We start from the raw sequence: 13,900 nt of genomic DNA, 5'->3' as shown, positions 1-13,900 counted from the left end.
TCTTCGCGTGCTCTGGCAGTGTAGAATCGGGAGGACCCTCAGAGGCATCACAAAAGGATGGAGATCAACAGCAGCCACAGCTCCCTCCACATGCCCAGGCTGAGCCACTAACACAGAGCACACACACCCAGAGCTCAAACACCATTTGTCCAAGGAAATCCACCAAGACAAGCGGCCACATCCATCGGCATTTGCCACAGCTCAAGACCGCAAAGTCCCTGGCTCTCTTTCTACCCTGCTGCCACTCCACTTTGGCCTCTGCTCCCTTGCACAGCTGCCACCAACACTCCTGGAATTTGTTCACATGGGAAACACCTTTGACATTTGGTCCACATGGAAACCAAGCAATGCCAAGGCTACCAATCTTTAAAAATTTCATTTATTAAAGACCAAAACGAAAAATATCAAGTCCAACCCTTCCCCACGGCATTGGCCAGGCTACCACTAGGCCTCTTACCAAACGACACGGCTCTGCAACATCTAAATCCCTCCTCCTGCCGTGCTGACCGCACCTCCGTCCTGGCCAGTCATTGCCAGAAATTAAACGGACTTTCCTCTAGGAATTTTACCTAACTGCAAACTGAACCTCCCCTGCGGCCACTTGACTCCATTCCCTCTTCTCCTGTGGATGGCTAAAAGGAAGACAAGACTAATACCAATTGATTTCCATTCAGGTAACTCCAGAGGGGAACAAGGTCAAGCTTTTTCTGAAAATTGAACAACCCCCACTTCCTTCACCTGCTCCTTATTTGTCTGGTTCTCCTTATCCTTCACCAGTTTTCCATTTCTTGTATAAGAGCCCAGCTCTGTGACCCTTCAGTGTGAAATTCCTGGGCCTGGGTAAGATGAGCGCTATGGATGAGCAAACACAAGACTGTGGTGAGCACGGTGAGCACAGGCATCCCTTTCCTGTCTCCAACATGAAAATCCAGGCATATACAGAGGCTTGGAGAGTTGGAGGCAAGGACAGCAGGGAGACAATGGAATGGAAGAGTCCAGGTGCTCACAGCTAAACAGAGGCAAAGCCCAGACCAGCCTGACACACCTGGGATAATTGGGGACCCATCTTCACATCACACCCACAAACCCAAAAACAGGACTTCTGCTGGCTGACCTCATTGATGACATCCCAGCTCTTCAAAGTATTAGACATCTCTCAGTCCTCTTTGAAAGGTGCCATCAACACCAGACTTCGGCCTCAAATACTCACACTTTAAAGCGGGAATGACTGGGATCAAAGGGGCAGCTCCGCACTCATGGCAAAACTGCAAAGCCCAGAGCAGCCTGACACTGCTGGGAAGAAATGGGGCTGCTTGTCACAGCACACCCACCAACTAAACCGCACCAGTAGCACAAAATGACCTCACAGATGACACGCATATTTCTCCTAGGCTTTTGCTGCATATTCTGGCTTTTCTGACACACATCTTCCATGCCAATCCTCCCAAATACCGACACGCGCTTTAAAGCTGCCGCCAAGGACAAATGGACATGGTCTCAAGAGCAGGACGTGACACGGCGCAGTGGTGCGAAGGAAAGCACTTCTCTCCTGTTGACTCACTAGGCTGTGTCAGGTGACAGGTGCAGCTCACACAATGCCCCAAGGCCATGGGACCAAAGCAATCCCACCCCTCTGGGAGCAGAATAAAAGCCGGCCCAGAGCTTCTCTCCCGCACATTCTTCTCTTCACACCTTCTGTTCCAGCGCTGACAACAAGGTAAGCCTCAAAACCCTGACCCTCCTGCACCCGCACCCCTGACCCCTCTCTTCCAGCATGCTCAGCCTCAGCAGCCCTCACCCCTCCCCACAGCCCCACAACAGCCTCCACACTCCCTCATCCTCCTGCATCACCAGCCCTAACACACAACAGCCGTGCCCTGCCTCACACCCCTCTCTTCCAGGGACCCTCCGCACCACAACCATGGCCTGCTGCCAACCCTGCGGACCCACCCCGCTGGCCAACAGCTGCAACGAGCCCTGTGCCCTGCAATGCCAGGACTCCCGCGTCATCATCAACCCTTCCCCCGTGCTGGTCACCCTGCCAGGACCCATCATGACCTCCTTCCCCCAGAACACCGTCGTCGGATCCACCTCCTCGGCTGCCGTTGGCACTGAACTCAATGCCCAGGGACAGCCCATCTCTGGTGGATTTGGCTTCGGCCTTGGCTACGGGCTGGGCTATGGCTATGGGCTGGGAGGCCTGGGCTGCTACGGCAGAAGGGGTGGCTACAACTGCTAAGGGACCTCACTACCGTTCCTGGCAGGGAATTTGACACTATGGCAACACCTCCTGCAAGCCAAGCACCTTAGCTGACGGCTGCCCTGCTTCCACCTCCCTTAATGCCTTCCACTTCTTTCTTTTGTCTTTTCAATCTTCTGCCTCAATAAAGTTCTGTTGCATCCAAGTCTGAGATGACTCTGCTTCTTTTTGCATTCCAGTGCTCTCACACCCTCACCCAGCACATTTCTAGGAAGGAACAGGCCGTTAGGGTGGATGGGAATGGGCACAAAACCTTTCTTAGCAAATAGGTCACCACCAGGAACCAGCAAGTCTCATGTAGGAATCGGGGACCTTGCAGACACCTTCTAAAACGTGACACAAGCCCATTCCCTACTACACCCAAGGATTTGACTCCGTTCTCTCCTGGGCCTAAAACCGGAGGCGCCGTTCCATGCCAGCACACACGTGACAAAATCTCTTCCCAGCAGGACTCTTGAACCTTCACCGCCAACACAGCAGCATCATCCATTTTGGCACAAACTCCGGAGTGCTAATGCTTCCACCCCACTGCTCAGAGTCAGCAACAGCCAAATTTCCAGCACAACGACCAGTTACATTTGGCATATCCCAAGACAAAGACTCCATCTCCTCTTCTATTCTCTGACCAATGTCACAAAGAAAAGTTCCTTCCCTCCTTTGCCCATACAACTTCACCCCTTTTCATTTGCACCCTTCCATCTTTTCCATCACTGCTGAGAGCAGCCAGGCTCCCTGGACTTCACTCCCTGCCATCAGGGATTTACACACACTCATGACACCCCCATCCATCCTTGTCTCCTGGGAATCCCAGCTCTCTCAGGCTCTCCTCTAGGAAAGCTTCTCCAGCCCTTTCTCCATCTTGATGGCCCTCCACTGGTTTTCATTGAGTCTCACTGCCCCCGTCGTCGCTGAGGATCTTGAACAGGCTTGGCCTCATGGGTATAACTCTTGACATACTTCCCTTGAGACTTTACTCCATCTGGACTTCATGCCACTCATCCCCAGCCTCTGCATCCCTGCTCTCAGCCACTCTCGGGCCACTCACTACACTCTCAGGCAACCTGGGCTTCTTCACATGCTCTGGCAGTGTAGAATCGGGAGGACCCTCAGAGGCATCACAAAAGGATGGAGATCAACAGCAGCCACAGCTCCCTCCACATGCCCAGGCTGAGCCACTAACACAGAGCACACACACCCAGAGCTCAAACACCATTTGTCCAAGGAAATCCACCAAGACAAGCGGCCACATCCATCGGCATTTGCCACAACTCAAGGCCCCCAAATCCTGACTTTCCTCTTACCTGCTGCTGCTCCCATCTACCCTGCCCTCCCTTACCCAGGTGCCCCCATCACCCATGGAATCCATTCAGCTGGAAATGGCTCATGACATTCAGTCAAACTGTCAACCAAGTCTGTTAATGACACTTTTCTTAGAAACATTTCACTCGTAGAAGATCTAAATGCAAAATGACATCAAGTTCAACCATTCCTCCTCCACTTCCAAGGGCACCATGAAACATCCCCAAAGTTCAAATCTCCATGGCTTCTAAATTCCTACAGCAATGGTCACTACAGCACTCTCCTGGCCAGCCACTGACAGGGCTTGTAAATTTTACTTGTGAAGCAATTTTCCCTAAATCCAAACTCAGCCTCCTCTGGGGCAACTTGACTCCATTTCCTCTTCTGTGGCTGGGTAAAAGTGAGACAAGACTAGTGTCAAATTATTTCCATTCTGGTAATTCTAGAGGGCAGAAAGTTAACATTATTCTGAAAATTGAACATCCCCTCTTCCTTCACCTGCTCCTCATTCATCCTGTTCTCCTTATCCCTCACCACATTCCTTCTGTATGAGCCCAGCTCTGTGACCCCACAGTGACCCCTCTTCCTGGTCCCAAGTAAGATGAGCACTATGGATGAATCAGCACAAGACTTTGGGGAGCATGGGATTCCCCCCTAAATGACAGAAATCACTGTTCAATGTCCAAGAGGAAAGGAAAGGCATAGAGACATGCCTGGAGACATGGAGCCAAGATGGGGAGGGAGAGAAAATGAGAGATCTGTCACTCTGAGTACACCAGCAAATCCCAGACCATCCTAACAGAGCTGGGATGGAATGGGGCCTGACTTCACTACACAGCACACAAAACACAGCATATAGAGAGTTAATGGGTGACACCTCACTGTCCAAAACTTTGGTCATGTTGTCAGGCCTCCCTGAAAAACAACATCATCACCAAACTCTGGTCTTTATTATGCATATTTAAATGACACCGCCTAGGTCAGATGGACACGGCCTCAAGAGAAGAACATTTAATTGCAGGAATATGGGAAGAAAACTTTCCCAACTCATGACTCACCAGGTAGGGCCAACAAAGAGCTGCTGCCTGAAAAATGCCCCAAGGCCATGGCACAAGGCTGTCCAACCCATCCAGGACCAGCATAAAAGCTGGGCCGAGAGCCTCTCACTCTGACACACTTCTCATGCCTTCTACTCCTGCTGACAACAAGGTGAGTCTCAAGCCCCTGCACCCCTCCATTCCAGCATGCTCAGCCCCAGCCTCAGCAGCCCTCAACCCTCCCCACAGACCCACAACAACCTCCACACTCCCTCACCCTCCTGCATCACTGCCTTTCACCCCCCCACAGCCCTGCCCTGCCTCACATCCCTCTCTCCTCCAGGGACCCTTCGCACCACAACCATGGCCTGCTACGACATCTGCCGTCCCTGCAGTCCCACCCCACTGGCCAACAGCTGCAACGAGCCCTGTGCCCTGCAATGCCAGAACTCCCGCGTCATCATCAACCCTTCCCCCGTGCTGGTCACCCTGCCAGGACCCATCATGACCTCCTTCCCCCAGAACACCGTCGTCGGATCCACCTCCTCGGCTGCCGTTGGCACTGCACTCAATGCCCAGGGACAGCCCATCTCTGGTGGATTTGGCTTCAGCCTTGGCTACGGGCTGGGCTATGGCTATGGGCTGGGAGGCCTGGGCTGCTACGGCAGAAGGGGTGGCTACAACTGCTAATGGCCTTCATCACTACCCCTGACATCACCAGCTCAGGGTTCTGGCAAGAGCTCCTACATGCAAAGCACCTTAGTTGATGGTTGCTCTACTTTCACCTGACACTGGATCCCTTCAAGTGTTCTCCCTTGTCTTTTAATTCCTTTGCAGCCATAAATTTTTTCCCACATGAAAGCTTTGCAAGCCTCCTCTTCTTTTTGACTTCCAAAGCTCCCACACCCCCACACAGTACTGTGCTATAGGGTTGATGGGAAAGGGGCACTATACCTTTCTAAAGCAGGCACCCATAAGTAGCAACCAAGAGTGGCACAGGAACCAGGGTTGAAGGGTGACCTTCCAGAACATGTCAAAAATACATCACCTGACATACCAAAGGCTTTGAAGCACCAGTGCTCTCCTATTCATTGCTCTGGGGAAGTCTCTCCATTCCAGCATCCCCTTCACAGTATCTTCTCCCATCAGAGCTCTCAAACCATACAAACAATCACAGTATCGTTCACTCTCAGAGAAACTCAGGATGTGCTGCAAGCGCTTCCATCCCCTCTGCTCAAGTAAGGCTGCCCAGAGGAGGATTTCCAGAACCATGGACAGTTTGGACAGTTCATGTTTTGATCTCATTGGACAGAGTGACTCCTGGACTTCTTCCACTCTGTGACCACCCTCACGCTAAAAAAAGGCTTGTCTGCTCTGCCCATGGAATTCTGTCTGTTTTCACTTGTGCCATTGCCGACTTCTCCTTCACAAGTGCAGCACTGAGAACAGGTGTGATCCCTCAGCTTTATTCCCTGCCATCAGGGATTTACACACACTGGTAACAACACCCTGTCCAGCCTTGTCTCCTGGAAGTCTCACTCTCTCAGTCCTCTGTGGAAAATCCTCTAGCCCTTTAAATATCTTGGTAGCCCTGAACTGGCCTTGTTTCACTAAGTCTGTCAGCCTCCTCTCCTGGGGAGCTCAGAACTGCTCACATCATTTTTGAGGATGTTGCACAGTGCTGGCCTCATGGATATGACTCATAAGCTACTTTGCTGGAGGTTTGATTCCAGCTTGACTTTGGATCACAAGGTTCCAGGTCATGTTGTTTAAATATTATATAAATATAGCAGTCTGCATCACTGACCCTTTACACCACCTGTACATCCTTGCATAGTCGCAGATGATGTGGTAGGAGATAGTGCCAAAGACACTACTAAGAGGTAGAGGTAAACACCAGCCATGGCTCCCTCATCATCCACTGGAAGAGGTTTTTTTTTTTTCTGTAGGTAACACAGAGCTAACTAAGACATGATTTTGCCCTCCATAATTAACTCGAGTTGCTCCTCATCACCTTCTATGACCCACACTTGGAAATGCTTTGCAGGGGAAAAAAATGTCCCATCCTTGTATGAAGGAACAAGGTCACTGGAAAGCCATGGACAAGGTAGGAGGGAATAAACGCACTGGAAGGGGTAGGTCCTAATGCCTGGCACAGCCACAAAGCCCAGACCAGCCTGACGGGGCTGTAAAGGAATGGGGTCCCTCTCTCAAATACAACCACAAATCAAAGCACATCAGTCTAATGGGTTGACCTCATGATGACATCCCAATTTTCACAGGCTTTTGTGGTTTATTCTGGTTTCTCTGACACACACCTTCCAAGCAAATCCTCCCAAATACCAACTCTCACTTTAAAGCTGCTGCCAAGGGTCAGATGGACATGGTCACAAGAGCAGGATATGGAACTGTGGAGTTGCAGGAAGGAAAACTGTCCCCAGCTCATGACTTGCCAGTCTGAGTCAGGAATAACTGATGTTACAGTTTTCATTCCGATACCTTGGGAGAGTAAAAAGATCAACTCTTCTGTTCTGAAAATTGAATGTACTCAGATCCTTCAACTGCTCTTCACACATTGCCTTCTTATCCTTCACAAGTTTTCCTTTCTGTGCGTCACACAGAGTCCAGCAATGGCTCCCCACAATAGGACCTAGCTGGGGCCACCTGAAATGAGAGCAATGGATGAACAAAACACATGACATTGGACATCACAACAGGTGTCCCCAAACCATAGGGATTGCATTCCCATCTCAGGCAGGAAAGGCCTGGCAGAAAGACAGGCTTAGGAAGTTGGCAACAGGATGCACAGGGAGACAATGTGATAGAAGGGGACACACCTTACCCCCAGAAGAGCACCAAAGTCCAGAGGAGCCTGACATGACTATGGAGGAAAGAGGACCCTCTCCACAAGACACCCACAGACTACAGCAGAACACGGCCATGGGGGGACCTCACTCAAGACACGCCACCTCTCCAAAGCTGTGGTCACATCTTCAGGACACCCTGACAAACACTATCAACACAAAATTTGGTCTGTCATTCTTGCATTTAAAAGCTGCCACCAAGGTCACAGCCTCAAGAGCAGGACATGACACGACAGACGTGTATGAATCAAAACAATCCCCACCTCATGATTCACCAAGCCTGCAAAATGCCCCAAGGCCATGGCACAAGGCAGTCCCGCCCATCCAGGACAAGCATAAAAGACAGACCAAATGCTCTCTCCCACACACACTTCCCCAGCCACCTTCTGCACCTCTTCCTGCTGACAATAAGGTGAGTCAAAAATCCCTGCACATCCAGCCCCTGCACCCCTGAATCCTCTCCACAAGGAGACTCAGCACCAGCCTCAGCAGCCGTCACCCCTCCCCACAGACCCACAACAACCTCCAAATTCCCTCACCCTCCTGCATCATCATCCCTCAAACCCTCACAGCCCTGCCCTGCCTCACACCCCTCTCTTCCAGGGACCCTCCACAACACACCCATGGCCTGCTACGACATCTGCCGTCCCTGCGGACCCACCCCGCTGGCCAACAGCTGCAACGAGCCCTGCGCCCTGCAATGCCAGAATTCCCGCGTCATCATCGACCCTTCCCCTGTGCTGGTGACCCTGCCAGGACCCATCATGACCTCCTTCCCCCAGAACACCGTCGTCGGATCCACCTCCTCAGCTGCTGTTGGCACTGAACTCAATGCCCAGGGACAGCCCATCTCTGGTGGATTTGGTGGCTTTGGTGGCTTTGGCTATGGGCTGGGAGGCCTGGGCTGCTATGGCAGAAGGGGTGGCTACATCTGCTAAGGACCCTCAGCTCCAATCCCAACATCACCAGCTCAGGGCTTTGGCAAGAACTCCTGCAACCTAATCACCGTGGCTGATGATCGCCCTACTTTCACCTCACACCTGATTCCTTCAGCTTCTTCTACCTCAGAATTCTTTCTCTTCAATAAATTTTTCTTGTATCAGAACCTGAGTTGCTTCCTCTTCTTTTTGGATTCCAATGGTCTCACATCCTCACCCTGTGTAACGCACTACATAACCTTTACGGTGGATGGAAAAGGAGCAAAGAATATTTCTTAGCAAATGTGTCCCCACCATTAATAACCAACACTGACACAGGAAAGAGAGGAGAGGGGGCACCATCCAGAACATGACACAAGCCCATCACCTGATACACCAATGGCTTTGACACATCAATTCTCTCCTGGGCACTGCCCTGACAAAGTCACTCTATGACAGTACACACTCCTGAAAAACACTGACTCCTTCCAGCAACATTCCTGAATTCTCCCAGGAAACAGAGGAACAAGAGCATCATCCACTTGGGCAGGAACTCTGCAGAGCAAGGGCTTCCATCCCCTCTGCTCAAGCAGGCCCAGCAGGAGCAGGATTTCCATGACTATGGCCAATTCAGTTTTGGATCTCCAAGAAGAGGGACCTCGTTTTCTGTCGCACTCTGTGACCATTCACACACACTGAAAAAAACTTGTGTTCTTTGCCCATGGAATTCGCACTGTTTTCACTCGGGGACATGCCCCCTTTTCCTTCACATGAGCAATGCTGATAAAAGCTGCACTCCGGCACACTCCTGACACCTCGCATCCAGCCTTGTCTCCTCAGAGTCCCGGCTGTCTCAGTCTCTCCTTGAGCAAAGGTCCACCACACCATTAAATGTCTGGTGGAATTCAATTGGTCTTCATTCACTGTCCAACAAGTGCTTCCTCAGCTGTGGAGGCCAGAACTGTCCACACCACTCCACATGGGACCTCACCAATGCTCTAAATACAAGAAGGGCCATCTCTCTGAGATAGGTGGCAACAATTTAATGAAATCAGTTTTGGACACTGGTGATGACATCCTTTGAAGCAAAGCTCCACTGCTACCTTCTGGTCTCTTTGTTCCCCACCAGCACCACAGGGTCCTGATCAGAAAAGCCACTTTCCAGACTCTCAGGCAACACACCACAATGTGGGGCCAAGTGCTATTCCTGTCCACATGCACAATTTCACATTTCCCTTGCTTCATTGACTGGGGGAATCCTTTAACCCCCTTAGGCTCCAGGTCTCTCACTCAGACTGGTGGAACAGCCAAGTGCTACCTCAGCCACTCCATCATCTGACAACTTGCTGAAGGAGCAACTCTCCCACTGCTGAGATGGAATGGAAGAGTCCATCCAGGTGCTCACACCTGGCACAGACGCACAGCCCAGACCAGCCTGCCTGACCTGGAATGGTCTGGGGACACTCTTCACACCACACCTACAAAAACAGGACTTCCACAGGCTGTCCTCAGTGATGACACCCCACCTCTCCAAATCTGGGTCACGTATTCAGTCCTCTTTGACAGGCACCATCAACAGCAAGCTTTGGTCTCCAACACTCACATTTAAGGGAAAGAATGACCGTGATGGAAGGGGCAGGCCGTCATTCACAGCACAGCTGCAAAGGCCAGAGCAGCCTGAGATGGCTGTGATGGAATCTGACCACTCTTCACAGCACACCCACAAAGTAAACCACACAACTACCACAGAATTACCTCACTGATGACACCCATGTTTATCCTCGGCTTTTGGTGATCCCTGACACACGTCTTCCATGCAAATCCTCCCTAAAACCAACTCTCACTTAAAAGCTGCCGCTACGGTCAGATGGACACGGCCTCAAGAGCAGGACAGGACACTAAAGGATTGTGGGCAGGAAAACACTCCATCATAATTTGGAGAGATGTGTCAGATAAAACTGATCTGATTTCCATTCAGATTCCTCTAGAGAGTAACAAGGTCAATAGTATTTTTCTGAAAATTGAATGTCCTCAGTTCCTTTAAAGGCTCCTCACATGTCTTCTTCTCCTTTTCCTTCATCAGCTCTAGATGAATCAACACAAGACCTTGTGAATATAGGAGGCATCCCTGTAGCACAGGAATTGCTTTCCCATCTCCAGTGGGAAACCATGGGATACAGGGACATTTAGAAATTTCACAACATGATAGGGAGGCACAAAATGTGATGGAAGGGAACACCAGTCACCCCCAGAAATGCTGCAAAGCCCAAACGAGCCTCATGTGACAGTGGCAGAAAGAGGGGCCACTTCACCATCCACCCACCCACAAAACCACTGCACACAGCGGCCAAAATGATGACATTCCACCTGCCCAAAGCTCTGGTCTCAGCTTCAACCCTCCCAGATAAACAACATCAACAGCAACCTTTGGTCTCTAATTCTTGCTTTTAAAAGCTGCCACCAAGGTCACAGCCTCAAGAGCAGGACATGACACTGCAGAGCTGTGGGAAGCAAAACATTCCCCAGCTCAGGACTCACCAAGCCTGCAAAATGCCCCAAGGCCATGGCACAAGGCTGTCCCGCCCATCCAGGACCAGCATAAAAGCCAGACCAGAGCCTCTCACCCTCACACACTTCTCCTCACGCCTTCTCCATCTGCTCCTGCTGACAACAAGGTGAGTCGAAAGTCCCTGACCCTCCTGATCCTCCACCCCTGACCCCTCTCTTCCTGCATGATCAGCCCCAGCCTCAGCAGCCCTCAACCCTCCCCACAGACCCTCAACAGCCTCCACACTCCCTCACCCTCCTGCATCATCATCCCTCAAACCCTCACAGCCCTGCCCTGCCTCACACCCCTCTCTTCCAGGGACCCTCCACAACACACCCATGGCCTGCTACGACATCTGCCGTCCCTGCGGACCCACCCCGCTGGCCAACAGCTGCAACGAGCCCTGCGCCCTGCAATGCCAGAACTCCCGCGTCATCATCGACCCTTCCCCCGTGCTGGTCACCCTGCCAGGACCCATCATGACCTCCTTCCCCCAGAACACCGTCGTCGGATCCACCTCCTCAGCTGCTGTTGGCACTGAACTCAATGCCCAGGGACAGCCCATCTCTGGTGGATTTGGTGGCTTTGGTGGCTTTGGCTATGGGCTGGGAGGCCTGGGCTGCTACGGCAGAAGGGGTGGCTACATCTGCTAAGGACCCTCAGCTCCAATCCCAACATCACCAGCTCAGGGCTTTGGCAAGAACTCCTGCAACCTAATCACCGTGGCTGATGATCGCCCTACTTTCACCTCACACCTGATTCCTTCAGCTTCTTCCACCTCAGAATTCTTTCTCTTCAATAAATTTTTCTTGTATCAGAACCTGAGTTGCTTCCTCTTCTTTTTGGATTCCAATGGTCTCACATCCTCACCCTGTGTAACGCACTGCATAACCTTTATGGTGGATGGAAAAGGAGCAAAGAATATTTCTTAGCAAATGTGTCCCCACCATTAATAACCAACACTGACACAGGAAAGAGAGGAGAGGGGGCACCATCCAGAACATGACACAAGCCCATCACCTGATACACCAATGGCTTTGACACATCAATTCTCTCCTGGGCACTGCCCTGACAAAGTCACTCTATGACAGTACACACTCCTGAAAAACACTGACTCCTTCCAGCAACATTCCTGAATTCTCCCAGGAAACAGAGGAACAAGAGCATCATCCACTTGGGCAGGAACTCTGCAGAGCAAGGGCTTCCATCCCCTCTGCTCAAGCAGGCCCAGCAGGAGCAGGATTTCCATGACTATGGCCAATTCAGTTTTGGATCTCCAAGAAGAGGGACCTCGTTTTCTGTCGCACTCTGTGACCATTCACACACACTGAAAAAACCTTGTGTTCTTTGCCCATGGAATTCGCACTGTTTTCACTCGGGGACATGCCCCCTTTTCCTTCACATGAGCAATGCTGATAAAAGCTGCACTCCGGCACACTCCTGACACCTCGCATCCAGCCTTGTCTCCTCAGAGTCCCGGCTGTCTCAGTCTCTCCTCGAGCAAAGGTCCACCACACCATTAAATGTCTGGTGGAATTCAATTGGTCTTCATTCACTGTCCAACAAGTGCTTCCTCAGCTGTGGAGGCCAGAACTGTCCACACCACTCCACATGGGACCTCACCAATGCTCTAAATACAAGAAGGGCCATCTCTCCGAGATAGGTGGCAACAATTTAATGAAATCAGTTTTGGACACTGGTGATGACATCCTTTGAAGCAAAGCTCCACTGCTACCTTCTGGTCTCTTTGTTCCCCACCAGCACCACAGGGTCCTGATCAGAAAAGCCACTTTCCAGACTCTCAGGCAACACACCACAATGTGGGGCCAAGTGCTATTCCTGTCCACATGCACAATTTCACATGTCCCTTGCTTCATTGACTGGGGGAATCCTTTAACCCCCTTAGGCTCCAGGTCTCTCACTCAGACTGGTGGAACAGCCAAGTGCTACCTCAGCCACTCCATCATCTGACAACTTGCTGAAGGAGCAACTCTCCCACTGCTGAGATGGAATGGAAGAGTCCATCCAGGTGCTCACACCTGGCACAGACGCACAGCCCAGACCAGCCTGCCTGACCTGGAATGGTCTGGGGACACTCTTCACACCACACTTACAAAAACAGGACTTCCACAGGCTGTCCTCAATGATGACACCCCACCTCTCCAAATCTGGGTCACGTATTCAGTCCTCTTTGACAGGCACCATCAACAGCAAGCTTTGGTCTCCAACACTCACATTTAAGGGAAAGAATGACCGTGATGGAAGGGGCAGGCCGTCATTCACAGCACAGCTGCAAAGGCCAGAGCAGCCTGAGATGGCTGTGATGGAATCTGACCACTCTTCACAGCACACCCACAAAGTAAACCACACAACTACCACAGAATTACCTCACTGATGACACCCATGTTTATCCTCGGCTTTTGGTGATCCCTGACACACGTCTTCCATGCAAATCCTCCCTAAAACCAACTCTCACTTAAAAGCTGCCGCTACGGTCAGATGGACACGGCCTCAAGAGCAGGACAGGACACTAAAGGATTGTGGGCAGGAAAACACTCCATCATAATTTGGAGAGATGTGTCAGATAAAACTGATCTGATTTCCATTCAGATTCCTCGAGAGAGTAACAAGGTCAATAGTATTTTTCTGAAAATTGAATGTCCTCAGTTCCTTTAAAGGCTCCTCACATGTCTTCTTCTCCTTTTCCTTCATCAGCTCTAGATGAATCAACACAAGACCTTGTGGATATAGGAGGCATCCCTGTAGCACAGGAGTTGCTTTCCCATCTCCAGTGGGAAACCATGGGATACAGGGACATTTAGAAATTTCACAACATGATAGGGAGGCACAAAATGTGATGGAAGGGAACACCAGTCACCCCCAGAAATGCTGCAAAGCCCAAACGAGCCTCATGTGACAGTGGCAGAAAGAGGGGCCACTTCACCATCCACCCACCCACAAAACCACTGCACACA

The 13,900-nt window shown here is 51.1% G+C and overlaps 3 protein-coding genes and 1 pseudogene across 3 annotated transcripts; all 4 read left to right on the top strand.

Moving 5' to 3' along the window:
• The first annotated feature begins 1,921 nt into the window (after nucleotides 1-1,921).
• Nucleotides 1,922-2,239, top strand: LOC134051078 (feather beta keratin-like). The gene has a single exon (XM_062504597.1). The coding sequence runs from the start codon at nucleotides 1,922-1,924 to the stop codon at nucleotides 2,237-2,239; it is 318 nt and encodes a 105-aa protein (XP_062360581.1).
• A 2,720-nt stretch (nucleotides 2,240-4,959) lies between these two features.
• Nucleotides 4,960-5,286, top strand: LOC134051070 (feather beta keratin-like). The gene has a single exon (XM_062504583.1). The coding sequence runs from the start codon at nucleotides 4,960-4,962 to the stop codon at nucleotides 5,284-5,286; it is 327 nt and encodes a 108-aa protein (XP_062360567.1).
• A 2,776-nt stretch (nucleotides 5,287-8,062) lies between these two features.
• On the top strand, nucleotides 8,063-8,398 carry LOC134051061 (feather beta keratin-like). The gene has a single exon (XM_062504571.1). The coding sequence runs from the start codon at nucleotides 8,084-8,086 to the stop codon at nucleotides 8,396-8,398; it is 315 nt and encodes a 104-aa protein (XP_062360555.1). The 5' UTR covers nucleotides 8,063-8,083.
• Nucleotides 8,399-10,927: 2,529 nt separating this feature from the next.
• On the top strand, nucleotides 10,928-11,578 carry LOC134051051 (feather beta keratin-like; annotated as a pseudogene).
• Nucleotides 11,579-13,900: the final 2,322 nt, after the last annotated feature.

Source organism: Cinclus cinclus, chromosome 1 (assembly GCF_963662255.1).
Source record: "Cinclus cinclus chromosome 1, bCinCin1.1, whole genome shotgun sequence".
Lineage (NCBI taxonomy): Eukaryota > Metazoa > Chordata > Aves > Passeriformes > Cinclidae > Cinclus > Cinclus cinclus.
The sequence above is the reverse complement of the archived record's forward strand: the minus strand, read 5'-3'. Positions and strand labels throughout refer to the sequence as shown.